At 38.4% G+C, this 25,003-nt stretch overlaps 4 protein-coding genes and 1 long non-coding RNA gene across 5 annotated transcripts; 3 read left to right on the plus strand and 2 right to left on the minus strand.

The window, feature by feature from the left end:
- Window positions 1–2,568, plus strand: LOC147534155 (tolB protein-like protein). The gene has a single exon (XM_086649231.1). It carries the CDS (start codon window positions 337–339, stop codon window positions 2,332–2,334), a length of 1,998 nt encoding a protein of 665 aa, XP_086505357.1. The 5' UTR covers window positions 1–336; the 3' UTR covers window positions 2,335–2,568.
- Window positions 2,569–3,990: 1,422 nt separating this feature from the next.
- Window positions 3,991–8,581, plus strand: LOC147534156 (uncharacterized). The gene is made up of 7 exons (XM_086647171.1): window positions 3,991–4,692; window positions 4,816–5,109; window positions 5,501–5,709; window positions 5,811–5,859; window positions 5,943–6,032; window positions 6,190–6,252; window positions 6,462–8,581. The coding sequence occupies exons 1-7, from the start codon at window positions 4,525–4,527 to the stop codon at window positions 8,241–8,243; spliced, it is 2,655 nt and encodes an 884-aa protein (XP_086503297.1). The 5' UTR covers window positions 3,991–4,524; the 3' UTR covers window positions 8,244–8,581.
- Window positions 8,582–9,090: 509 nt separating this feature from the next.
- On the minus strand, window positions 9,091–11,249 carry LOC147534157 (autophagy-related protein 8i-like). Its single transcript, XM_086647173.1, has 5 exons — window positions 11,051–11,249; window positions 10,895–10,950; window positions 9,918–9,970; window positions 9,482–9,600; window positions 9,091–9,363 (listed from the first exon to the last, which is right to left on the minus strand). Exons 1-5 carry the CDS (start codon window positions 11,088–11,090, stop codon window positions 9,275–9,277), a joined length of 357 nt encoding a protein of 118 aa, XP_086503299.1. The 5' UTR covers window positions 11,091–11,249; the 3' UTR covers window positions 9,091–9,274.
- A 2,241-nt stretch (window positions 11,250–13,490) lies between these two features.
- On the plus strand, window positions 13,491–23,008 carry LOC147534158 (pleiotropic drug resistance protein 3-like). Its single transcript, XM_086647170.1, has 24 exons — window positions 13,491–14,094; window positions 14,188–14,311; window positions 14,420–14,505; window positions 14,638–14,722; window positions 14,895–15,054; window positions 15,169–15,245; window positions 15,377–15,430; window positions 15,510–15,600; window positions 15,775–16,076; window positions 16,167–16,448; window positions 16,525–16,838; window positions 16,931–17,091; window positions 17,173–17,276; window positions 18,174–18,327; window positions 18,418–18,561; window positions 18,684–18,757; window positions 18,843–19,175; window positions 19,253–19,543; window positions 19,785–19,868; window positions 20,739–20,872; window positions 21,015–21,242; window positions 21,594–21,765; window positions 21,935–22,189; window positions 22,654–23,008. The coding sequence occupies exons 1-24, from the start codon at window positions 13,760–13,762 to the stop codon at window positions 22,918–22,920; spliced, it is 4,311 nt and encodes a 1,436-aa protein (XP_086503296.1). The 5' UTR covers window positions 13,491–13,759; the 3' UTR covers window positions 22,921–23,008.
- LOC147534159 (uncharacterized) lies at window positions 15,602–24,802 on the minus strand. The gene is made up of 4 exons (XR_015227498.1): window positions 24,155–24,802; window positions 18,673–23,504; window positions 18,395–18,537; window positions 15,602–16,158 (listed from the first exon to the last, which is right to left on the minus strand). It is a non-coding gene; the product is annotated as an uncharacterized LOC147534159 (long non-coding RNA).
- Between the last annotated feature and the right edge of the window lie 201 nt (window positions 24,803–25,003).

The following is a 25,003-nucleotide window of genomic DNA, read 5'->3' on the forward strand; positions in this document are numbered from 1 at the left end:
TTCTATTTTTAAAACCATCAGCGTTAAAGTATACAAACTAAGCTTGGTCTATTTTTTTTTTTTTTGTTGAAAGAAGGCCACAGCAAATAACACGAGACTGAAGTCGGTAGGATAGTTCAACAAAAAAAAAAAAAGTTGGTAGGAAAAACGAACACGGCAGCGCTCTGGTAGCTTCGTCAACAGAACTTATCCTCAACGGCTCCACGTTTAAATCCCACTATTTAAATAGACTTCTCACTCTACTCGATATCATTTACTGAACTCTGAACCCACACATTTCTCATTTCTCTCTTGCTCTTCATTCAACCCGATTGCGATTTGCTTCCTCAAAGTTTAATGGATTCTCCCACTGGAATCATCATCTTCTCCACCGTCGGCCGCACTCACTACGGCTTCGATATATTCTCCGTCAGACTTCCATCTAATCTCGACCAATCAGCAAACGAATTTACAGAATGCCAACTAACTGACGGTGTTTCCATCAATTTCAATGGACGATTCGTCGATGAAGATCAAACCCTAGCTTACGTATCAGAACGAACTGGTTCAGCTCGTATTTATTTAAATCGATTAGGAATTTCAGAACCGCAGAAGCAACTTCCGTCGATTTCAGAAAGTGTGTTTCATGATCATCCAACTATCAGAAACAACAAACTGTATTTCGTATCAGCTCATGAATTTCCTAATCAACACTTGAAAAGCTGGTCAGCTGTTTACTCAGTAGATCTCGATGAAGATGATCATAAGAAAATCCATTCTACTATTAGGTTAACTCCTCACGAAGCTGTTGATTATAGTCCTGCTATTTCTGAAACAGGAAAATTCGTTGCGGTTGCTTCATATGGATTTCGTCCATGGAAAGGTGAATTTAATGAACTGGATACTGATATTGTTGTTTTCCGAGATTCAGATCCGACTACGAGAATCATCGTCTGTAAAAATGGCGGATGGCCTACTTGGTCCAGCGATTCCACTATTTTCTTTCATCGGAAGTCTGATGATGGATGGTGGAGCATTTACCGAGTAGATTTACCGGAAAACTTCGAAATCTCCGGCGAATCTTCTACACCGATTAGGATTACTCCACCAGGAGTTCATGCCTTCACTCCAGCCGCTTCACACGATGGCAAAAGAATCGCCGTCGCAACTCGTCGGCGCGATAATCAATTCCGCCATATAGAGGTATTCGATCTTGAATCTGAGAAATTTCACAAAATCACTGAACATTTGAATCCAGATTTTCACCATTACAATCCGTTTTTTTCTCCTGAATCGGGGTTTCTTGGTTACCACCGATTCAGAGGAGAATCAGCTCAAGGCGAGACAACGATTCCACATCTCGAACCGGTTTCATCTCCATTGAAGGAACTAAAAATGACTCGTCTTCATGGATTCTTCCCTTCATCCTCTCCATCGGGAGATCTCGTCGCTTATAATCAAGATTCCGGTCTATTTGGTGGAGTAAAGATCGTAAAATCGGACGGTTCAAAATCTTGGACTGTTTTAAAAGATCGAATGACATTCTGCGTTTGTTGGAGTCCAATAGAAAAGGGCGTTATCTATACAACAGTTGGCCCGATATTTCAGTCACCTAAAACACCGGTTCAGATTGCACGAATCTCATTTGATCTAACGCATCTCAAGAACGACGTTGATGAGATTCAACCCGAGGTGAAGATTTTAACTAGTGAAGATTCCGGCAATAACGCGTTCCCGTCTTGCTCGCCAGACGGGAAACATTTGGTTTTCCGATCAGGAAGATCAGGTCACAAGAATTTATACATAGTTGATGCCGTTAACGGAGAATTTAACGGTGGAATCCGTCAGTTAACGGAAGGACCATGGATTGATACGATGCCAAACTGGTCACCGGATGGAAAGGTTATCGCTTTCTCATCTAACCGGCACAACCCGGATGACTCCGGAGTATTTAGCATTTACCTGATTAGTCCAGATGGGACTAACTTGCGCCGTGTCCACCTGGCAGGAAAAGAAGGATCAGAAGAAGTGGATAAAGAGAGAATTAATCACGTGTGTTTTAGTCCTGATTCGAAATGGCTTCTTTTTACGGCTAATTTGGGTGGAGTAACGGCTGAGCCAGTTTCTATTCCAAACCAGTTTCAGCCGTATGGGGAATTGTATATTGCCAGGTTGGATGGTAGTGGATTACAGAGGCTGACGTGGAATGGGTATGAGAATGGAACGCCATCGTGGCACCGAGGAGGTGAAGATATAGGTATTGGTAGTTTGAGTTTGAAGAGGAGTAAAGGAGTTGATGAAGACAAATTGATGGGTAAATTTGCTGAACCAAATTGGATCACTTGTGATCTTTAAGATATATTTACAGAAGAAATAAATAAAGGTGATGGAAAAACACAGTAGTTTGTTTGTAATGCTATTGGTGAAGAGCTAGTCCATCACCTCAATATCACCTTTCTACTTTGCAATGTTCACCGAGTTGAACAGAGCAAAGTCCATGTTTTGATGAGGTTTATCTTTCTGTTCTTGTCGTCATATAGTTCTTATAGTATGTATTGAAACACGTTCATCGATATTTAAGTGTGGGAACGACACGCTCTTGTTTCTTACTTTTTTACATTGATGACTTTCTAGTCAGTTTGCCCTTGCCAATGTCACGCGTTATGATACCTTAGTGTCTCAGCAGACAAGCTCTGCTCGAGTTGTCCCATACAACGCTTCCATGAGTAACATACTCTCGCCCATCATAAAAGATACCAACGACAATGTCAAGCACACCAAGTCACATACATGGATCTTGCCATCCAGTTCTAGACTTCTAGCACATACACATCTCGACTTACTATTTTGACACTGGGTATATGAGCATTCATCTTGGATAAGCTACCTTAGCTCCCATGTGGCCAACATAAGACAACCCAACTCGACACGTGAAATATGTCGCGCCTATCCCAAATGGGGGTCGCAACGCACTATCGCCATGTGTTGGCCAACATAAGACAACCCAGCTCGACACGTGAAATATGTAGCGCCTATCCCAAATGGGGGTCGCAACACACTATCGCCATGTGTTGGCCAACATAAGACAGCCCAACTCGACACGTGAGATATGTAGCGCCTATCCCAAATGGGGGTCGCAACACACTATCGCCATGTGTTGTCCTAAGTCGTGTCTTATGACAAAAGAACCCATGCAATATGTCTCTCTGACATATGCTAGGCCAGCTTTGGGGGTTGCGCCAATATTGCTCGCTTTCGTGTTCACTTACTAAGATGGTGAGCATCGCATCGACGAGGTCAGGACATCTGCACATGACATATGAGGAAGGGAGATCAAGCGTCTCATACACAAAGTTTGTGTTTAAGCTATTTCCACATGAACATGTCAATCTTTCGAAGGGACATATTTGTTCTTATAAATGACGTTCACGTTCTTGTCCGGACTTCAATGCAACAAACACCTTTTATCGCATGAAACAAGAGCTTCGACCCCTATGGCCCCCGCCTTGGTCATTCGACTTATCATGTTCATACGTGTCATCCTGGCACACGTGACATCATAAGCTTCTCCAAGAATATGGTCTTGACACCAACAAAGTTGTTAAAAGTCTTTTCTCTAGCTCTCAAGCGGTAGTACTAGTTCGGCACAACATACCTAATTCTTTTTTGAAAGAAAAACTAAAAATGAACCCCTTGTGGTGGGGTCCGCAATGTGCACAACAACACAACTGCACAACCCACACCCCCACCAAACGACTATGTAAATTAATAATGATTCAACCGAACATGAAAACACTGTAAGATATTTTATAAGAATCCAAACGTAAACTACTAGGAAATAATCACAAATATTGGCTATCTTTTCACCTAACTAGTTTTACATTAGCGGTTTCACTTTTAACGTCAGTCTCAAGTTTTCCAATGATTTGGTCAGAGATTCTCGACAATTCTTTCTCGGAGGACTGAAAAAGAAAAAATCTTTTAAGAAAAATATCCTCTACTACATGCATCAGTTTGTCAAGACAAAGAAAAATCCCTTCACGAAATCTTCATTCGAAGGGAACAATTAATTTGTGGACAATAGGAGGGATCCGACGATAACAACAGAGATATAGAGAGAAATAATGTGGATGGTTGGGGGTGATGGTGAGAAAAAGGTGTGTATCTATAAACTAGAAAAGATTAGGGATCTTCAATTGGTAAATATTACTCTAGAATCCGATTTACATATATTTCTAAAAGTTACACTGTTACACCGTTTTTCTTTAAAAATAACATTCACTTAAGAAATTTATACAATAACGGCCGCCTCTTATGCTTTAGTTTTAGGTGGCCTTCGAAGAAGACCACAAACAAACAACTAATTCTGTATTTTACGTTTTCCGCAAGAAAACGTTTTTCTGCTCTTCCTAAACTTCTGATAAATTCCCCAAATTCTCAAATCTTTTCGTCTCCCTCAAACCCTAGAGTTCTATCACTGTAATTATCTCAAGAACCTAAATATCCATCTCTCCCGTTCTCTCTCTAAAATTCTCATCTGAAACTATGGATGATAGCTGTGCTGTATGTGCCGAAACCCTTGAATGGGTAGCTTACGGTTCTTGTGGTCATCGAGAGGTTTGTTCTACCTGCGTTTCTCGTCTTAGATTCATCTGCGAAGATCGAAAATGTTGTATCTGCAAAACTGAATCCGACATCATCTTCGTCACCAAGGTTAGGGTTTTTTCTTGAATAATCGTTTTTGTTTGTTCTCTTTAAGTTCATATAATCTGGTAATTAGTTTCTGGATCTGCAATTTTTTGAGTAGAATTTGATTTTGGGTATATTGTTTTTTAGGCATTAGGTGATTATACGAAGACAATTGGGGATTTTTCTGTATTTCCATCTGATGCTAAGGAAGGAAAGGTTGGATCTTATTGGTATCATGAAGATACGAAAGCGTACTTTGATGATTCAGACCATTACAAGATGATCAAAGCTATGTGTAGACTATCTTGTAGTGTCTGTGACAATATGGAAGATCAAGGACAGAAGCGAAAAGCGAAATTTCGGAATATTGAACAGTTGAAGGGGCACTTATATCACCAGCATAAATTGTTTATGTGTACTTTATGTTTGGAAGGGAGAAAGGTTAGAGCCCAACTTATACTGATTTCTGACCTAAAATCATAACTTATATTGTTAATTTGATGTTACATTATTATTGGATAAAGAAAGAGTTTATTTTGAACTTAGAATGGAATTGGTAGACTTTTGAAGGCTTGATAGTTTTGGTGATGAAAAAAATACAATTCTTAAAGTAATTGTATGATTAAGTTCAGTTTTTGCTATAAAAGAACGCCCGTAATTTATTAGTATTGATTGTGCTGATTTTGGACCCAAATTTGAAGTTTAATGGGCTTACAAATTGGTTGGTTAGTTCGATATTTGAAAGATTGCTTCCATTTCACTGTTGCTCTAATATTTCTCATTGAATTGGAACATGTGTTTGTTACTGAGATAAATTCATGTTTTGGTCCAGATATTTATATGTGAGCATAAGCTATATACCCGAGCACAGTTGAATCAACACATAAACGCAGGTAATTCTGAGGTTGACGGCAGTGAGAGTGAAAGAGGCGGCTTTATGGGGCACCCTATGTGTGATTTCTGCAAGAGACCGTTCTATGGAGAGAATGAACTTTATACACATATGTCTACTGAACATTTTACTTGTCACATATGTCAAAGGTAGAGTCAGCCCTCTTCCATTATGAAGGATACTTACGTGTTAAAGTTAAAATCCTGAAGGCTTTAAAACACATGTGAACCATTTTTCTTTGTTCGTGCAGGCAACATCCAGGACAGTACGATTACTTCAAAAAATATGATGATTTGGAGGCAAGCGCACCTTTTTAATATTTTTTATTACTATATTGTTATCTATAGTTAATGATGTGTTAACAATTTATTCTATGTCACAGATCCATTTTCGGCAACAACATTTCCTGTGTGAAGATGAAGCATGTCTTGCTAAAAAATTCATTGTTTTTCAATCAGAAGCTGAAATGAAGGTAATTTTGTGGTGCATACTAATATGTTGAATGATCTAGAGTGTTATTTAGAGATTTTTATAGTTTTGGCTTGAAAATGTGGTTCCTTTCTCCTTCCTTTTTTTCCTCTTTCTTTTACTGAGATAATGATGTTTATATTCTCTTTTGTTGGTTGTAGAGGCATAACACTTTAGAACATGGAGGGAACATGTCTCGTTCCAAGCGTAATGCTGCCTTACAAGTATGTTGAATCTTTTTCACTAATTTTACCCTTTGTTTTCTTTGCACACATTTTCTATTGGTTACTATTTGCATTTGTGGTTTAGAAATTTTTTTCCCAACCAATAGGCACTTCTCAACCATTATCATCTAGTTCATTTTTTTATTGGACTTCGATTGGCGTCCTGCTATTAGGTCATGACCATATCTTCTTCTCTTTCCTGTATCCAGATCCCTACTAGCTTCCAGTATCGAAGATATGAGCAAGAAAATCGTCGTGGAAGGGGACGGGGTGCTCGTCCTGATTCGTCTCAAAGTCCACTCGCCATGGCTATTCAAGCCAGCTTTGAGACAGCCAATTTGGACAACACATCCCATGTCATATCGTCCACTACTGAAGCAACTAGTGCTCATGTTGAAACAAGTGAAGTTGATGACATTGTTCCTCCTATGGAGTCTTTAGCTACTTCAGATTCTGAGCAGTCTTCGAAATACCTTCAGGCAGTGAGTTTGAGCTCTCGTAATGGTTCTTTGGCAGTATCATCCTTCCCCCCACTCTCAGGCGCTCCAGATAGCACTCAGCAGAACACACAACACGACTCACCAGGATTAGGTAAGAACACGATGGCTGCCCGCATTCGTCGAAATGGCAACGGAGAGGTCAATGCAGGTCAAAGTTGGTCAACTCGTGGAACTTCGTCAATACCTAATCCTGGTGCTCCAGATAGCACTCAGCAGAACACACAACACGACTCACCAGGATTAGGTAAGAACACGATGGCTGCCCGCATTCGTCGAAATGGCAACGGAGAGGTCAATGCAGGTCAAAGTTGGTCAACTCGTGGAACTTCGTCAATACCTGGTAGCGTCAATCAGCCTAGACCCGTGATTAATTATGGTGGGCTTTCAACATCGTCATCTAGCTCTGCCAGTTCTTCCCAAGCTAAAGCTTCAACTTCTAGTGCACCTGGTCCTTACTTGAAAGCAAGTACTGCTTATCTTAGACCTGAACTAGGACATGGGCATTCGTCAGCTATTTCTACACATTTTCCACAAAACTCAGCTAGCAAATCCAAGGTTTCCCACTCTTCATCTGCGCCAAATCTGACAGAGATAAGGGGACCTTTGGCCTCTTCCATGAACGACTTCCCTCCTGTAACAGCAACACGGAAGGACTCCTCAATTTCCAACTTCCCTCCTATCACGGCAACAAAGAAGGACAAGTTGTCTTCAGTCAAAAAATCTCTAGAGATGGAAGATGTGCAGACGGCAAACAAGTCCTTGGTTGAAAGGATTCGTTCTGCTTTAGATTTTGACGAGAACAAATACTCTGCTTTCAGAGAAATATCTGGAGAATTTCGGCAAGATGTAATTGGCACGGGAGAATACTTATCATATGTCCGGCAGTTTGGTTTGACACATCTTGTTCTTGAACTTGCTAGCCTGTGTCCAGATACTCAAAAGCAGAGAGAGCTAATTGAAACACACAATGCCATCGTTAGGTCAGACGGTGCACCTGATAATATATGGGGCAACAGGAGCAGTCAGTCTAGAGAAAGTAATAGTTCAAGTAAGGGGAAAGGGAAGCACGTAGAGCAAGCAAATGGTTCATTACAGGATAACTTCTTAAACACTGTTCGGAAATTGCAAGGAAATCAGAAATCCTTGGAACAAGAGGTGGAGGTATTGTCGAAGGATGGGTATCGGAAAGGAAAACCCATTGTTGAAGAGAACGTAGGTTTGATTTCCAAGCAGAATCCTTCCGGCGGAGGCCAAAGCCAGAACCCAGGTGGTGGTGGTTCAGGTAAGAAAAAGAAAACGCCCAAGTTCCAGAGAGTTCGACTCGGTGATGGCTCATTGGAAGCAGCTCTGAATCCTGATTCTGGAAATGAGGAAGAGACAGTGACAGATTCTAATGGCAATCCTTTGGAAGGATTACCAGTACGTGGTGTTTGGCGTAAAAGTGGAGGTAAAAAACTTGTAGCAATGACTCAAAAGCAACCAATGAAGTGAGAAGTAATATTTTGAAGGTTATAAGAGTGAGGTTACTGCATCTTCTTCCTGTTCATATTTTTTGTCAGCACGGGGTAGATGTATTGAGAAATGATTGATCGTATAGGAGAAAGAAGCACAAGTTGGTTTTGCATCAAAATATTGTCGAAGACAACCAGCAACATAATATACAAGACTATAGAGATATCTAGTGCTTGTAAATGAATGTTTGAAGGGATGGGATTATTTTTGGTTCTGAATGGGTTCTAATACGTTGTTTTTATTTTTGTTGTTTATAATTCGTAAAATGGATCCGATATGAACTGAGCGAAGTTTATGAAATACTTTGTCAACGGGAACTCATTGCATCTTGTTTATGTTTTCGTATGGATAATTGCTGAAGAGTTTGGTTGTTTTTAGAATGGTCCATGGCACTTTGACTTGAGGTTGAAAGTTTGGAGCAATGAGTACTTTCAAAACTGAGTTGATTCTTTTTCATTGACAATGCTAAAGCTTTGTGCAATGAGTACTTCCAAAACTGAGTTGATTCATTTTCCTTGACAACGATAAGATTCGTAAATGGATTAGTTTTGCAAGAAGGCTTACAGAGTTTATGCGTGGACACCTTTGTTTGCTGCACTTGCTGAGGAAATGGCGCTAAAAGCGACCACAGTAAAGTGGCCAGACTAACAACATAGTGGAAATCTAGCCCTAAAAGCGTCGACATTGAAGTCACCAAAACACGAGGTAGTGGAAAATGTTTCCAAGGTTGTGGAAAATGTTCTAAAATATTAGCGATGCCATGGAGGATTCCATGTAATTCGCCAAGACTAACAAGGTAGTGAAATGTTTCAAGGACGATAGCATCTGACTACACAGGAAAGGTTAAAATAGCATTTAAAAAGATCCATTCATTATTTGCAACAAAAAAGAAAAAGATCCATTCATTATGTACACAATCTGAGTTTTACAACACTATGCATTTGCTGTTCGACCATATTTTGTTCAGTAACACCTTCTATTGCTTTTGTTCCGTAACACCTTCTATTGGCTTAGCCAAAGGTCTTCTCTGTACTGTAACACATATATAAGAACCCATCTTTGTCCTTAGACGATTCATATACAGAGTTCATAAGACTGGCTGCAAAAAAAGTACATAAATGATACCCGGCTTCAGATTCAATTAAGATTTTTGTGCCGTTAAGTAGTGAAAGAACAAACTTAACGATAAGGTTAGATGGTTTTTGTAATTATTATACCTGTTTGAGGCAAGGTGTCATTTACAAACACAAATAGAGCTTTCCCTGAAGGCATTCGGAGTCTGCCGCTTAAGATATGGATGAATTGCCCCACTGACATGTCACGTGGAACCAAATATCTGCAAAAACAAGAAAACATAAAGAAAATGGATGTGAGAGATTTCGAAGACGGCATTATTTTTTGCATTATTGAGAAGTTGGACAGAAGAAGGTAAGTCAAGGTAGGGGAGTCAATTGGTACCCCATTTATCGAGGAAAATGAAGTACTAGTTAAACTTACAAACTAGTAAACTACTACACGTTTCAAAATATTAAAAGCAATTAGTATCACTTGATCACTGGTATAGAAAATCTTGAGAGGCGACAACAAAATCAGAAGACAGAAATCACTGAAATTGTTCTCAGAGGATTCACAAATGGTAGAGAAACAACTTACTTTTTCTTTTCCATCTGAGGAAGGTCACAACTATCAAACCGTTCGGCAATCACCTGCATGTTAACAACATATGCAATTACATTTAGCAAACAATATTTTAAGTACTTCACTGATGGTTCCAACTTCTAAACTTTCTTGCCAACTACGATTAAGACGACTACATATTCTCAATAGATTAAGGATCGTATATATATATATATGGCTGCATCAACTGGCTAGAGTGGCAGTAGGAGAGAAGGTTGAAAATCTTGTTCTTCATAAACGGTCTTAGACCAAGCCAAGTAAAATATAGATGCATTAAAGGTTGATATCTATTCCTCCTCCTGTCTAGTATCTATTCCCGCAGAAAATATACCCTTTGAATACAAATCAGCAAAAGAAATCCATGCTTTCAGTTTTTTACATTTTGCCTCTCTACTTAGATATCTGTGGCATTGAACAACCAATCCTTTCTGAGACTAAAGTCCTTACTTTCATTAAGCTTTTGAGCTTAAATCGATTCTGGCAAGCATGAAAATATAACTAACCCATAAAGTGAATAGTTCATTATATTCCTCAAAATTTAACAACAAAAAGCAACAACTTTAATCAACTACTTGCCCTAAACTTATCCCTCCTAACCTATTCAGTTCCTTCATCAATTTCTGTACTTAGATAGTTCTACTTCAGATAAATCACATAATTCCTTAATTAATCATTGTGCAAAAAGTTTATTTAACATCAATTTGAATAATCTAAGCAGAAATTTGACACCAACTACTGAATAACACCAAAATTACTCAATTTGCAGATAATTAACATCCACTTTCCCCAAAAGTCATTTTCAATAATTGTAGCATAGTGGAGTGTAAAATATAGAAGATGATCTCTCAAAAAGACGACTTTAAATTTAAAGGTTAAAGTGGCAACTAGGGTTTGTTCAATTCAAAAAAATCTAAAGGTTAAAGTGACGAATTAGAATTCAAAATCGTACATACCGGTACTCGATCGAGATACTTTGAGATGATATTAGTAGATTCTTTAAGACGTTCCTCTGAAACAGATGAAAAAAAAATAAAAATTAGAATTTTAACTACATGTAAGGAATGTTGAAATGAAGAAATTTTAAAAGGAAAAATGGAAAGAAAAGGAACCGAATGTGAACTCATCCTTGAAAGCCCTAATCTTTCCCATGGATGATGTGATGAGAGAGAGACAGAGAGAGAAACAGAGAGATTAGGTTGAAGAATTAGGGTAGAGGGGGAGATTACTCAATTTGCAGATAAGCGTCGAAGCTTTGGGAAGAAGAAAGGAACAATTTGGCCGGTGCTGTGGGTCGGCACAGCCCGACTCGACTTGACCATTGACTAAGGGAGCGGCTAAACGCACCCGAAAATTGCTGTTAGCACCCGGTAGAGGAGATTAACTAAGGTCAATCTTCGTTGACTCGAAAACATCTATTGGCACCTGGATATAAAGGTCTCCGAACAACCCGTCCGAAACCCAAAGCGAACTTTCGGACTCTACCTGCGGACTAAAACCAGTTCGAGCACTTGATTTGGCTTTCGAACTGGTCAGTGCGAAAGCTTAGGCCAGATCTCAGACTAAACCAGTGCAAGAAAACATTTAGTCGTAGTTTTTGGTGGTTTCATCAAGGGTTTGGAATCGAATTTCTTTTTTCTATCCAACTCTTCATCATAGATCAAAGTTGGTTTGGACTTAAAGTCCTTCCCGTGGTAGTTTACTCTATCTCTCTCTCTCTAAAACAAGGTTTTTTTCTCTCTCTAACTCCTCTTTATATGGAATATTGATGATGAGCCACCAGCCTTTGGTTAGTGGTTGGACTCACCTCTTAAGCCCATGAGGTCGTGGGATCGAGACCCGCTATAAGCAGATTGCCATCAAGATTTATCCAATGTAATTTAGGCTAACAATAAAGTAAATAAATTTGTTGGGCTTAAGTTCTCTTTCATTCCCGATTTAAATTAGGCTGTTATCGTGCTCATCACATATTCATGATGTATCAGTGTCTTGTAACGACTAACGTATATCGTAGTCGAATTCTCCAAAAAATAAATAAATACATTGATGATGATGGATTTGGAAACAAGGTTGTTTTCATGACGATGATGATTCGAAGGAGAAGAAGTCAAGAAGATGGAGAAGAAAAAGGGAAACAGTAAAAAAAGAGCTAAGTAGGGATTGGGTGTCTCCCAATAGGCACCCAGTCCGTACTGGGTGCTAACAAGCACCCGACGCGACAACAATTCGGCAGGATGTCTTCAGCCGCTTAACACACTTACGCTGGGCCATGACTTTTCCAGGAGCCAGACCGGCCGTGTGTATAGGTGGGCCGGGCCGACCCATGGGCCAAACTTTGACGACCCACCCAACCTGATGCCTTTGACACCACTACACAAAGTTGTACTTTTTTCTTTTTTTATGTTTGTTGAAAGACACAAAGTTGTACCTAATCGTCACCATTATTAAAGTTTGGCTCAATACCATGGTCATATAAAACAACCATTTGATACAATTTTTGAGGATTCCCAATGTTTATTTGATTTAAAAATTAAAATTTAAGATTTGCCTGATCAAAATCACCAAATTCTAAAGCAAAATCATTGGCCATTGTGATTGCATTAATGAGAATATAAAAATGATTATTATTTTTATATATCATTGTTAAATAATCACGATTTCCTCACCCTTCCCATGGGCTACGGAGCTTTCATGCTTTCATATCGGTCAAAGATCGAGTCCTACTTACTCCTGATATATCAACCGACATAAAGATATAGTATATTTTTACACGAGTTTCTACACTAGATATTCAATGTTTATTTTGTCGTAACAAATCTCGTAATTTGAATATGTTGTTCACAACACAATCATCTAGTAAATCAATTTTGATTAGAGTGTGAGACTTGCAATATTTGTCAAAGATAGACTCAATATTGATAAGGGGGAGAGACCTAAATCTCTAATTAAAATTTTGAAATGCATATACACTTAGTAGCTCACAGTAATGTGCTTGACGATATTCTCTGCATCTGTAAACCGCTGGTTATACCTAATAACCGAAAAACTATAATAGCAAAAGATTGTTAACGATTTCAGCGCATCTCAAATAATAACTCAGCTAGTGTAGCATTGTCGAAGCAGAAGTTTCACGCCAATAACAGCAGGACTTCACAAGTAAAAATTATACCAAAATTTTGTTCAGACGAATTACTACCCATTTGAATTGTGAAAAAAAGAGATGAAAAAGTGTCCAACTTTGTAGTTATAAACCATAGAGTGCTCAACCCGTTATAGTCGAAGAAATAAAAAATGTTAGTATATAGTTTACCCAAATGATCTGCAAACAGATACTAATCCCCGATGATCTGCAAACAGATACTAATCCCCAAATATCTGCTGAACATGAAGTCCATGATTGATTTGGGTCATTCTACTAACCAAAACTCATAATCTAAGTGTTTGTTAAAATAATCTTGCTAGTTAATGTGTTCACACAAGTGTGTACTTTTAAAAAAAAAAAATTCCTCAATGATCTTAGTCATATAAATATATTGCTAGAATTAAAAATATGGGTCTTCGTAACGTGCGCTATTAATGCTATACGTTAGCTACAGAGTTCCCATTCTAGTTTTTAAGATTATTAAAGTAAAGCTATGCTTTTTATGAGTCTATAGTAGAATGAATGGAAGTAAACTCTGAAATTTCAGTATTTTACTTACCGGTTCTTTCCTATTTGTAGTCCTTCTGGAGTGCGTCTCAGTGCTTTTTCTGCAACCGAAACCATCCTTCAAAAAAAGAAGAAACGAATTTAGAAAGTTCGACATAAGATTGCTAGTTACATGGATGATGCAGTGAGAATTCAGGTAGACGATGAGCTCAGAAGATCTTCATCATTTCAACACGACAGTAAAAAAAATGAAACAGAAGGCACTAAGCATATTCATGAAGATGTAGTTGAGCTGCAGTGGGCAGCAATAGAGAGATTACCAACTTTTCAGAGACTCAAAACATGTTTATTAAATGATGAAAATGGAGATAAAGAAGCCAAAACGAAGGTGGTTGATGTTAGACGTCTTGAATCTATTCAAAAGAAACTAATTATCGACAAGCTAATTAATCATATTGAGGTCGATAATCGAATATTATTAGAGAAAATAAGACAAAGATATGATGAGTAAGCTTTTCTCTTTCCTATACTACTTTCTTGCATACCAATTTAACTGTCTCGATGCAATTTCTCAGAGGAATTATATTGGGTTATTTTCAGGGTCAATGTTGAATTGCCAAAAGTGGAAATGAGATACAAAAACCTATCTGTAGATGCAGTTTATCAAAGAAATCAAGGGGAAGCAATACCAACTGTTTGGAATTCCTTCAAGAATTTGTTCTCTGTAAATGAAAATCTCTTCCCACTCTAGAAATTTTTAATGGTGCTCACGCTAGAACTTTAAACGTATACATCTTGATCTGTAATTGAGGTATACCTATCTATTCTACAGATTTTCACAAAGATATATAGTTGCAAAACTCAAGAAGCAAAGATAAGCATTCTCAAGGATGTCAGTGGTGTCATTAAGCCTTCAAGGTAATTAGGAGTTCGCTTTCATGTTTTTCCTAAGGCCTGATAGACAAGTGAAAATGTCTATGCCGAGAGCTAGTGGGATGTCTATATTACAATTTATTAAGACTCATCACATCCATTTATTTGATTATGCAGGATGGCATTACTACTTGGCCCCCGTGGATGTGGAAAAACAACTTTTCTATTGGCGTTAGCGGGGAAACTTGATCAGTCCGTAGAGGTTTGATATGCATTACTATCCTAAATCCTTATCCTTAATTATTATACGAGAAAGAAACTAAGTTTACACAAACACAATGTCATAATCATATGGTTAGAACCCAAAGCAATTTCTTGTTGCAGATTGCTTGCCATGGTTGAAATTTTATTAATTCTTTGGGTTCATTCATCAGATCCATGGCGACATATCTTACAACGGTTATAAACTAAATGAGTTTATCCCTCAAAAAACAGCATCTTATATTAGCCAGTATGACTTGCACACACCTGAAATGACAGTAAGAGAAGCACTCGACTTCTCAGCTTATTGTCAAGGTGTTGGAAACAGAACAGGTAATCTTCATTTCAGCAAACTAGGCGTCCTTGAATGGTGATTTTAACTGCAACAATGATTAACGAATGCAATATGTTAGCTGACTCAGTGGCTTGTTTTGCCTATATCTGCAGAAAAGATGATGACGGTTATTAGAAGGGAAAAAGAAGCAGGAATCATGCCAGAAGTAGACATAGATACTTACATGAAAGTATATAATAATTTCTTTATCTAGACAGTTTGATCATGAAACTAACATATGAAAGATCAATTCAGACAAAGACTTTAATTTCTGAATCTTTTCGGCTCCCAGCATCTGAAGTTTAACTTCATTGTTTACAGGCAATATCCATTGAGGGGATAGAGAGAAGTCTTCAGACAGATTACACCTTGAAGGTGCATTCGGTTATTTTCTGTACAACTTGAAGAGTTGTTGACTTATAATCAAAATTTAACAAGCTCTATGATTACTCAGATCCTCGGACTAGATGTCTGTGCTGACATATTGGTTGGTGATGCTTTGAGAAGAGGCGTTTCAGGCGGTCAAAAGAAAAGATTGACAACAGGTACTACATAAACATATACATTTCCTTTTAAAACTACGATATCCGAGTTTTACATGAAATTATCCAATGTTCCTTAGCATCTACATCTTTGTAGTTTTGGCACTGGACCTAGTCTAAAATTCTTGTTCCGCGCAATTTTAATATTTAATTTCTCCTTGGTGATGCATCTTGTAGGACAGATGATTATCGGTCCCAATAGAGCTCTTCTAATGGATGAAATATCTAATGGATTAGACACCTCCACTACATATCAAATCGTTTCTTGTCTTCAGCAATTTGTGCACATAATGGACGCTACAGTGGTCATTTCACTACTTCAACCAGCAACTGAAACCTTTGATTTGTTTGATGACATTATTTTGATGGCAGAAGGAAAGATAGTATACCATGGCCCACGTTGTCAAGTTCTCGAGTTTTTTGAGCACTGTGGCTTTAGGTGTCCTGAACGAAAGGGTGTAGCTGACTTCCTCCAGGAGGTATGCGAACTCATTTCCAATTATCTGTGCACGGACCGTCCACACAAATTGGCACCATCCTAACAGGTTGACGACCTTGTGTCTGCACAGGTAATATCGAAAAAGGATCAGGAACAGTACTGGTGTCATACTAACCAAACTTACAGTTATGTAACTATTGATCAATTCTTGGAATCTTTCGAGCAATATCAAGTAGGCCAGAAGCTACATGAGGCACTCTCAAGACCATATGAAAAATCTCAATGTCATAAAGATGCTATAGCTTTCAAAAGAAAAACTGTTAACAAATGGGCAGTCTTTAAAGCTTGCATGGATAGAGAACTGCTCCTAATGAAGAGGAATTTGTTTGTTTATATGTTCAAATTTATACAGGTAAAGTTTGCAGGTCTGGCTTGATGTGTCAATGTGTTACAACGGTTCATGGACTTATGATTTGATAATACTGCAGATTTCCATTATTGCATCGATAGGCATGACTGTATTTCTGCGAACAAGGATGAAAGTAGATGCTGAGCACGCAGAGTACTTTATGGGTTCTCTGTTTTTTACGATCATCAGAATAATCACAAACGGAATTCCTGAGTTGTTTATGACCATGTCTAGACTTCCTGTTTTCTACAAAGAAAGAGACGTTTACTTCTATCCAGCATGGGCTTACTCCCTTCCTGTAATTTTCCTAAAAATTCCGGTATCACTAATGGAGTCTTTTATTTGGACTGCTATCACTTATTATGGTATCGGTTATAGTCCTGAGTTTGAAAGGTGAGTCAGAACAACCTAGACCTTCAGAATTCCTAGGTAGACGATTCTACCACTTCTCTAATCTCCATATATTATTTTGCTTTGATTGCTAGGTTTTTCCATCAGTTACTTCTTCTTTTCGCTACGCATCAAGCATCAATGTCTATGTTTCGTTTCCTCGCACCAGTTTGTAAATCATTACATGTCGCTATCACGGCCAGTTCGATGTCTTTCCTGATAATGTCAGTGTTTGGTGGTTTTATTATCCCAAAATGTAAGAGTTCCATGTAACGTTCTTTTGTTCTAGCTGCAAGAAACGTTGAAAATGAATTTATGTAGCTGTTTGCTGATGCAGCCTCTTTACCTGCGTGGTTGAGCTGGGGATTTTGGATTTCTCCATTGGCATATGCGGAGATAGGCATGACTGTAAATGAATTTCTTGCTCCAAGGTGGCAGAAGGTAAGAAGTTTCAGCTGCTTTAAGGATTTACCGCTTTTAAAACAACCAAATGGGCAACTTATATGACACTCTTCACAATACCAACCACATTTTCCCTGATTCAGACACCGCCATGTCCAGACAACCTAGGCACACATGGTTTGCGGTTCTTTTATGGCTTAGACCACCCTAGGCTTCTCCCTATGCCCCAGACCCACCTAGGGCCGTGCCTGAGAGTTTAAGGGCCCCGTGAGAATTTTGAATCTGGGCCTTTAGAACAAAAAAAACTACAAACAAATTTGAACAAAGTATAATTTCTTTGTTAAAATGTATTCTTTCTTTGTACAAGATATAATATAGAATCTAAAAGTGGGTTTTTGGATGTAGCATTTTTGTATCATGATTTTCACATACATACCTTCGAGTTTTTGTTTACTAATTTTAGATATCTATTTCTAAAAATACTTCAAAAAATGAACCCAAATACGTAACAAAATGGTAAAAAGAAGTGTAACAAAGTAAAAAAAATAAAGAGTCAATTAGCAATGTACCATGAACATTAATTACAAAACCAGCTAAAAAGCAAAATTAATTTGCAAGTAGTGGGTTTCGAACCCTCGCCAAACGGGTGGAATCAGCCACTTCTAACCAGCCTGGCTAAGAGATGTTTTATGTATGTGCCTGTATCTATATTTTATAAAAAAGCTATAAGGGTATTATTGCAAATGGGCCCTTGTCGGTGGGGGGCCCTGTGCGGCCGCCTGCCGGCACGGGCCCAAGCACGGCCACCCACCCAAAAGGCCATGTCAAAATGTAAGAGGAGCTAAACTAATCTCGAAGTTCTCCTGAGCCATGTGGGACTGACTGCAGTAAATATGAATCTTTCGATTACATCAACTATCTACTAACTTTTTTCAGGTGACATTGAGAAACACAACTATGGGGCATGATACTTTGATTAGCCATGGTCTAGACTTTGCTGGATACTATTATTGGATATCTGTGGGGGCATTGTTTGCATTCACGCTGTTTTTCAACATTGTGTTTACCTTAGTCTTAACTTTCTCAAAGGGTGAGTCTTGAAAGAAAATGTAATAAAAAGTATCAAACAACAATGAACACGTCATTTAATAACTTACCCATCAGAAATATTGAATTTTAGGCGCACAGATGCCTCCTGTTCATGCTTCTCGCGGGAAGATCTCTCAGCTAAAAGGAACAAAAGATTGCTGCAGAAATGAACATCTAAACAACAATTTGGAGTCAACTCGACCCAGAATAACTGTTGGAGAAGCACCAAAAACAAGTTAGTACTCTTAATTAACTCACTTTCTCTGTATGATAGAAAACAGAACAAACTTGAATCATTAAATGAACTTTTGTTTCACATCAATTGTAATGTTAAGAAACCGCTTACCGACTATGCAGAGAAGATGGTTTTGCAATTTGAGCCAGTCGCCATGACATTTCAAGATGTGCAGTACTTTGTTGACACTCCTAAGGTAATCATGGTAGATTATTGATAGTAAATTCTGATGAGCTTTTGCCTATAGTAAAGAGATGATAGCATCCACTTTGCAACTCCAGGAAATGAGAAATCAAGGCTTTCCACAAACAAAGCTCCAACTTCTTGGAGGTGTTACAGGTGCCTTTAGACCTGGCACACTTACAGCTTTAATGGGAGTAACTGGCGCCGGGAAGACAACTCTACTAGATGTTTTGTCGGGAAGAAAAAGCACTGGCATTACGAAAGGTGATATAAGAATTGGAGGTTATTCTAAAGTCCAAGAAACATTTGCAAGGATATCGGGTTACTGCGAGCAAACTGATATACACTCTCCAAATATTACTATAGCAGAATCACTTGTATACTCAGCTTGGTTACGACTGCCACCTCTAATCGATTCAGATACAAAAGCTGTGAGATATAAGATTCATATATGTGCACATATAGTTTCAATTTTTAGGAGATATATCGACCATTGTTTCTTATACAGGATTTTGTAAGAGAAGTACTTGAAACAATCGAACTGGACGGAATCAAAGACGCTCTAGTTGGTATTCCTGGTGTAAGCGGTCTATCAATAGAACAACGTAAACGACTAACTATTGCTGTGGAGCTTGTCTCAAACCCCTCGATAATATTCATGGATGAACCGACCTCAGGTCTCGATGCAAGAGCAGCGGCTATTGTCGTGAGAGCCGTGAAAAACATTGTTGACAGAGGAAGGACAGTAGTTTGTACAATCCATCAGCCAAGTATTGATATATTTGAGGCATTTGATGAGGTAAACAAAAATATGAAGTGGTTTATAAATATATAAAGAAAGCAATAGCTAGAGCAGTCCTTCTAGGTTTCACTTACACCAGCGAACTTGTTTAAATTAGAAGTCAGAACTTGGATAATGTTAATTCTGCTTCAAGAATTAATTACTAATAGATAACCAAAATGAATTTATAAATTAACTACTCATTAATTATGTAATTCACAATGTGTAGATGACGTTTTATTTTGTATGCATCGTGCAGTTGATTCTAATGAAAAGAGGAGGACATATAATTTATTCTGGACAGCTGGGAGAACATTCAAGTAAAATAATTGAATATTTCGAGGTAGGTAAACACAGTAGTTCATGGACGGTAATGTAAGACAACAATTTCAATAAAAAGCAAGATAATAAGAACAAACGGACAAAAGGCCTATTAGCGATTAACAAATCACAGACCCTACATAAGCCGATGGTCTCCTTACAGCACCTAGCAGCATTTAGCTGTTTTAAACATCAGAGGCTTACTTCCATGTGAAAGTGAACAGGGAACAATCTAGGCAGTTGCACTCGGGGTTTGGACCTTGCTTGGTCAGGGCCTAACTTGAGGCCAGCCGCAGCTGAGTGACTCAGGGGTCAACTAAAAATTAGGCTCATTGGTGACTTTGTGAGGCCTACATTGACCCCCATCTGACCTGCGAGCTCAACTCAGCAGACTACAACAGAAGCCTCTAACTCATTAGCATGCCTTCTGTCGTACCATTCAATGCATTCTTACAAAGACGATGACACCTTCCACGGCAGACACAGATATCAGAGCTAGGATGATCCATTCTAAGTGTAGGAGGAAGGGTATATAAGGGACCCACGTGTGACTGACACGTCTGGGGACCACACTTAGTCCACATTGCTTCGGTGATCGCCAACACCTGCATATAGGTGAAGGTGCTAGTGCTTTGGGATGTTGAGGGCCTTCAGGCTCTTTGAGTGGGCTTGTTAGAGCTTAGACTAAGAACAAAACCTCGGTCACGTAGACAGCGACCAATCGGTTTATAATATCGACAAGTCATCAGATGCAAGGTCGTCACAGTAGTACTGTACTCAAATTAGTTATGAAAACTAATATCTGGAATTGTTTTTGGTTCTTTTTGTTGCTTCGTCATGTGGGAAACTACTGCATAGACATAATGTTTTCATGATTATCCTTATCTTGCAGGGCATTCCTGGGCTGCCGAAGATTAAACATAATTATAATCCAGCCACATGGATGCTAGATGTTACTACTGCATCTATTGAAAATAAACTTGGAATAAATTTTGCAGAGCTTTACAAAATGTCACCTTTATGTCGGTGAGTTGACAATTTCGCTGGAACTGCACATTCAATTCAAACATTGATTTGAAACTTATGTCACCTTTAATTAATGGATATTAAGTAGTTCTTTTCAGCTGATCAGGGAATTGACTTGCATATATTGCTCTTTTATATATAGGGAGACTGAAAAACTGGTTGAACAACTAAGTAAGCCACCAACAGGTTTGAGGCAACTATATATCTCCAGTAGCTTTCAGAGAAATGGGTGGGAACAGTTCAAAGCGTGCCTCTGGAAACAGAATCTGTCCTATTGGAGGAATCCCATGTATAACTTGACGCGGTTGATGTTTACAACCACAGTAGCTGTTTTGTTTGGTTTAATTTTTTGGCAAAAGGGGAAGAAAATGTAAGTAAATCTACTATTAATCTTCTCTCCACAGTTCAAGCTATTACTTACCCATGTGGTTGAATACCAGTGCCAAAGGACCCTGGAAGTTGCGGGGTGTTGGTGAACAAATTAACCAAAACAGTCTAAATTTTCATCAATCATTCGTGCACACATAAATCACATGCATAAAGCATTTAATAAATGAATGTATAGGCACAGTTTAAATCTGTAACTGTTCTAGGCTTTCCCGTTTAAAGGTGATATGAAGCTTTTTATAGCAAAACCATGATTATGCTAGAGACCATAAGCTTTTCATAGCAAAACTCGGGGAGCGGAAACGATACCTGACTCATATATTCTTGTTTACAGAAACAATGATCTAGAATTGTTCAGCATTGTTGGATCAATGTACATTGCCACAATATACTTAGGCATTAACAACTGCTCAACAGTTCTACCATGTGTGGCAACTGAACGCAGTGTTCTGTATCGAGAGAGATTTGCTCAAATGTACTCTTCATGGGCATACTCGGCTGCACAGGTAGTAATATATTCTATTCCTTTCCATGCTTTGAGGGGAGAACTGCCACATTACTTGATAGTGTTTTCAAACAACAATATACATATTCATGTTCTTGAAGAGTACACTAAGCTTATTAAATTGGTTTCCTATGGATCATAATATAGACATGTATATTTATATGATGTAGGTGACAATTGAAATCCCCTATGTGTTCATCCAAGCTTTTATCTTTGTCGTAATCACATATCCAACGATCGGGTACTATTGGGTGGCTTCTAAGTTCTTTTGGTACTTCTATGTAATATTCTCAACACTGCTCTACTTCAATTACCTTGGATTGCTGGTAATGTCACTGAGCCCAGATGCAAAGGTAGCATCAATTTTCACAGGTGCTTGTTACACCCTTCTCAGCCTCTTCGCAGGGTTCTTATTACCAGCATCGGTGCGCTCTCCTACTCTGTTACTTTTCTTAGATGCTTACAACATTTTGAGTCACAAACGCAAAAATCTACATGAATGATACTGTTTGATAGTCTTGTCCTGACTTCTACATTGTTTAGAAGCGCCTAATTGTGATTTTACAAAGATAGTACTCTACCAACCACAATACAATGAATGACCTTGAGACCTATCACACTCTAGATTCCCTAGAAAAAGAGATCACATAGTTTACCATATATTGATGCTAGAAGTCCACCAGGCGAAAGTTAGAAAACATAGTTTAGCCAACAACCCTTGGTTGAAATGGTAGGAGGTTTAGTCTTCAACCTTCTAGGTCATGGGTTCAAGGCACGCTGACAAATAAAAGAAAAAGGTTGCCCAAGGCTTATACACTTCCACAAACAGCTATTTCATTCAGGCTTGAGTTCAATGTTAACTCATTTCTGTACCTCTGGTTACATGCAGAAAATTCCAAAATGGTGGATTTGGTTCTATAGGATTTGTCCATCAGCTTGGACCCTGAACGGATTCATTACTTCGCAATATGGAGATATAAAAGAGGATATCATGGTACATGGAAAGCCTAAAGCACTGGATTTATTCTTAAAAGATTATTACAACTATGAAAATGATCATTTGGGAGTTGTTGCTATTGTACTTATCTTCATCCCTGTACTGTTTGCTTCTCTTTTTGGATTTTTTATAGCTAAACTGAATTTCCAGAGGAGGTGAAGAAGCCCATCTCCATTCTCCTTTATGTATTGATACTTACAAAATCATATGATGAAATAAACATTTGACCATTTTCAGTTTCTGCCAATATTGACTGTCAATTCTAGATTGCCTTATATTTTTACTTGTGTTTATTTTGTTTACTTAAGCATAAATTGCTTGTCTTTGGTATACCTCCAACATCACACCATAAGTCGGATAAAATGTTCGATCGTGCTTATTCTTCATCTGGTTAAAAACAGTATGTGTTTCCATCAAATCATTAGTTTTTGCACAACCAAATTTGACAATGAAGTACTTGCTGGTATTTCAAACATCTCTGCCAATTCAATGGTGTTAACCAACTCGTTCGAAAAGACTAGAATCTCATAGAACCCATTTTCATCCTTTATGTGCCATCTAACTAACTATACTCCATGCTGTCATACATTTGTTTCTTCTTTCATACGCCACAGCTGCAAAACGTTTCTTACCAACTCTCCGTCATTTAAATCTGATTCTTGTTCCCAAATAATAGTGTTCCTCGTCGACATGTCAGGGTAAAATGTCCAGCCTTTGAGCAGTCTTTGTAGTACTTTCTCCATCTGATAACCAATTAAAACAATATTTGGATGGCTGTGTTTGGAGATATTAATCGCACATCCATTTTCTCAAACAAGGCATCAACTTGTTCAAACTTTATCTGCAAGCCTTTATAATATCAGGTCGACAAAAGGGAAGGGAGGCTTCACTAGGTCAAGAACTTAAAATACTACATCATTAATGTTGCTCTAGGTGTAAGCTATGAGCAATGCTGTTTAAATGCAGGAGAGGGTTCGGATCCTACCTTCAACCATCTCATTTAAGAGTTTCCGGTCATGACTTGATTGACACAATCAACATAATTGCAAGAATAATTTCATGTATATACCCTCCGTTGAGTTTGGGAAGACACTGAGTATTTTCATTCATTAGACATTCTAAATTTCTCATCAAATTATGCCTAAAACTAACTTGTGCAAGTTCATCAAAATGACATATCCTTTCTACACTTCCCCACTCAAATACCCACACCTAAGGAGAAGTAGAAATAAAACCAAACAAAAAAGGTAAAATCATGCTAAGAAAACACATTGTACTCTTAGTTAGATAGAATTGTACCAAGTTTTCCAAAAATCTACAACTTTATTAACAAGGGTCATTTACGTATTACTTCATAGATTTCTCTGATTTTAAGACAAAGTTATTAATATACCTGAATAGCTTCTTCCTGATGATTTTCCCAAATTGGTGAACAGGATGAAGAAGATATTGAGAAGGAAGATTTTCCGGGAAATTCTTCTTTCTGAAATCGCTTTCTCAGCACGAGCTGGTTTGATAGGCGGAGATGGTAATCGAACCGATGAAGAAAAAATCGAGCAGTGTAAAACCCTAGCGGAACTCCTTGCTTTTCTTTGCATTTTCTCGTAGAAACAAGAAAGTTGAGAAAAAGAGGAAACGATTCTGTTCAGTAGATGAAAAAGGGCGCGCAATTTAATGACCGTTTTGACCTAGGATGATGTAGTGACATTCGGACGGGTGTTTATAGGGCCGGGCCGGTTCAGTCTGGTAAGTATGTATGTCTCTCTGTTTGCCCTTCAATTTGGATGAGATGTTTGAGAGGAGTTTTACGGACCATGGGTCCAGCTTGACCTGGGTCGAAACGATAAGCGCCACTAATACATACGAGCTCTTCCTCTGTGTGATCTGAACTTGTTGTATTAGATCTTGTCCGCGACTCTCGAGAAGTAGAAACAGAAAGTTCTAAATCTTCTATATTGCAGATGACATTCTACAAAAACTTAACCTCTTAAACGAGTAAAAGCGAGAGAGAGAGAGAGAGAGGGTTTCACTCTTAACTCCCACGAAAGATATTCTAATGAAGAGACATTCTTATGGAATATTGTTGTATTGGATCAAACGTAAGAGACTCGGGTTGTTGGTCATTCCAATCACATTGATCACCCAATCCCTTTGGACTCGGATCTCTTCTTTGGGCCTTTTGGATCCTCCGGGATTTAAAGGGCGTCTGAATGGACGGGATAGTCAGCCACTAAGGTACATA

This window comes from Eschscholzia californica, unplaced genomic scaffold (genome assembly GCF_041429995.1).
Source record: "Eschscholzia californica isolate CP2 unplaced genomic scaffold, dmEscCali1.0.p SCAF_6, whole genome shotgun sequence".
In the NCBI taxonomy this organism is placed as follows: Eukaryota; Viridiplantae; Streptophyta; class Magnoliopsida; order Ranunculales; family Papaveraceae; genus Eschscholzia; species Eschscholzia californica.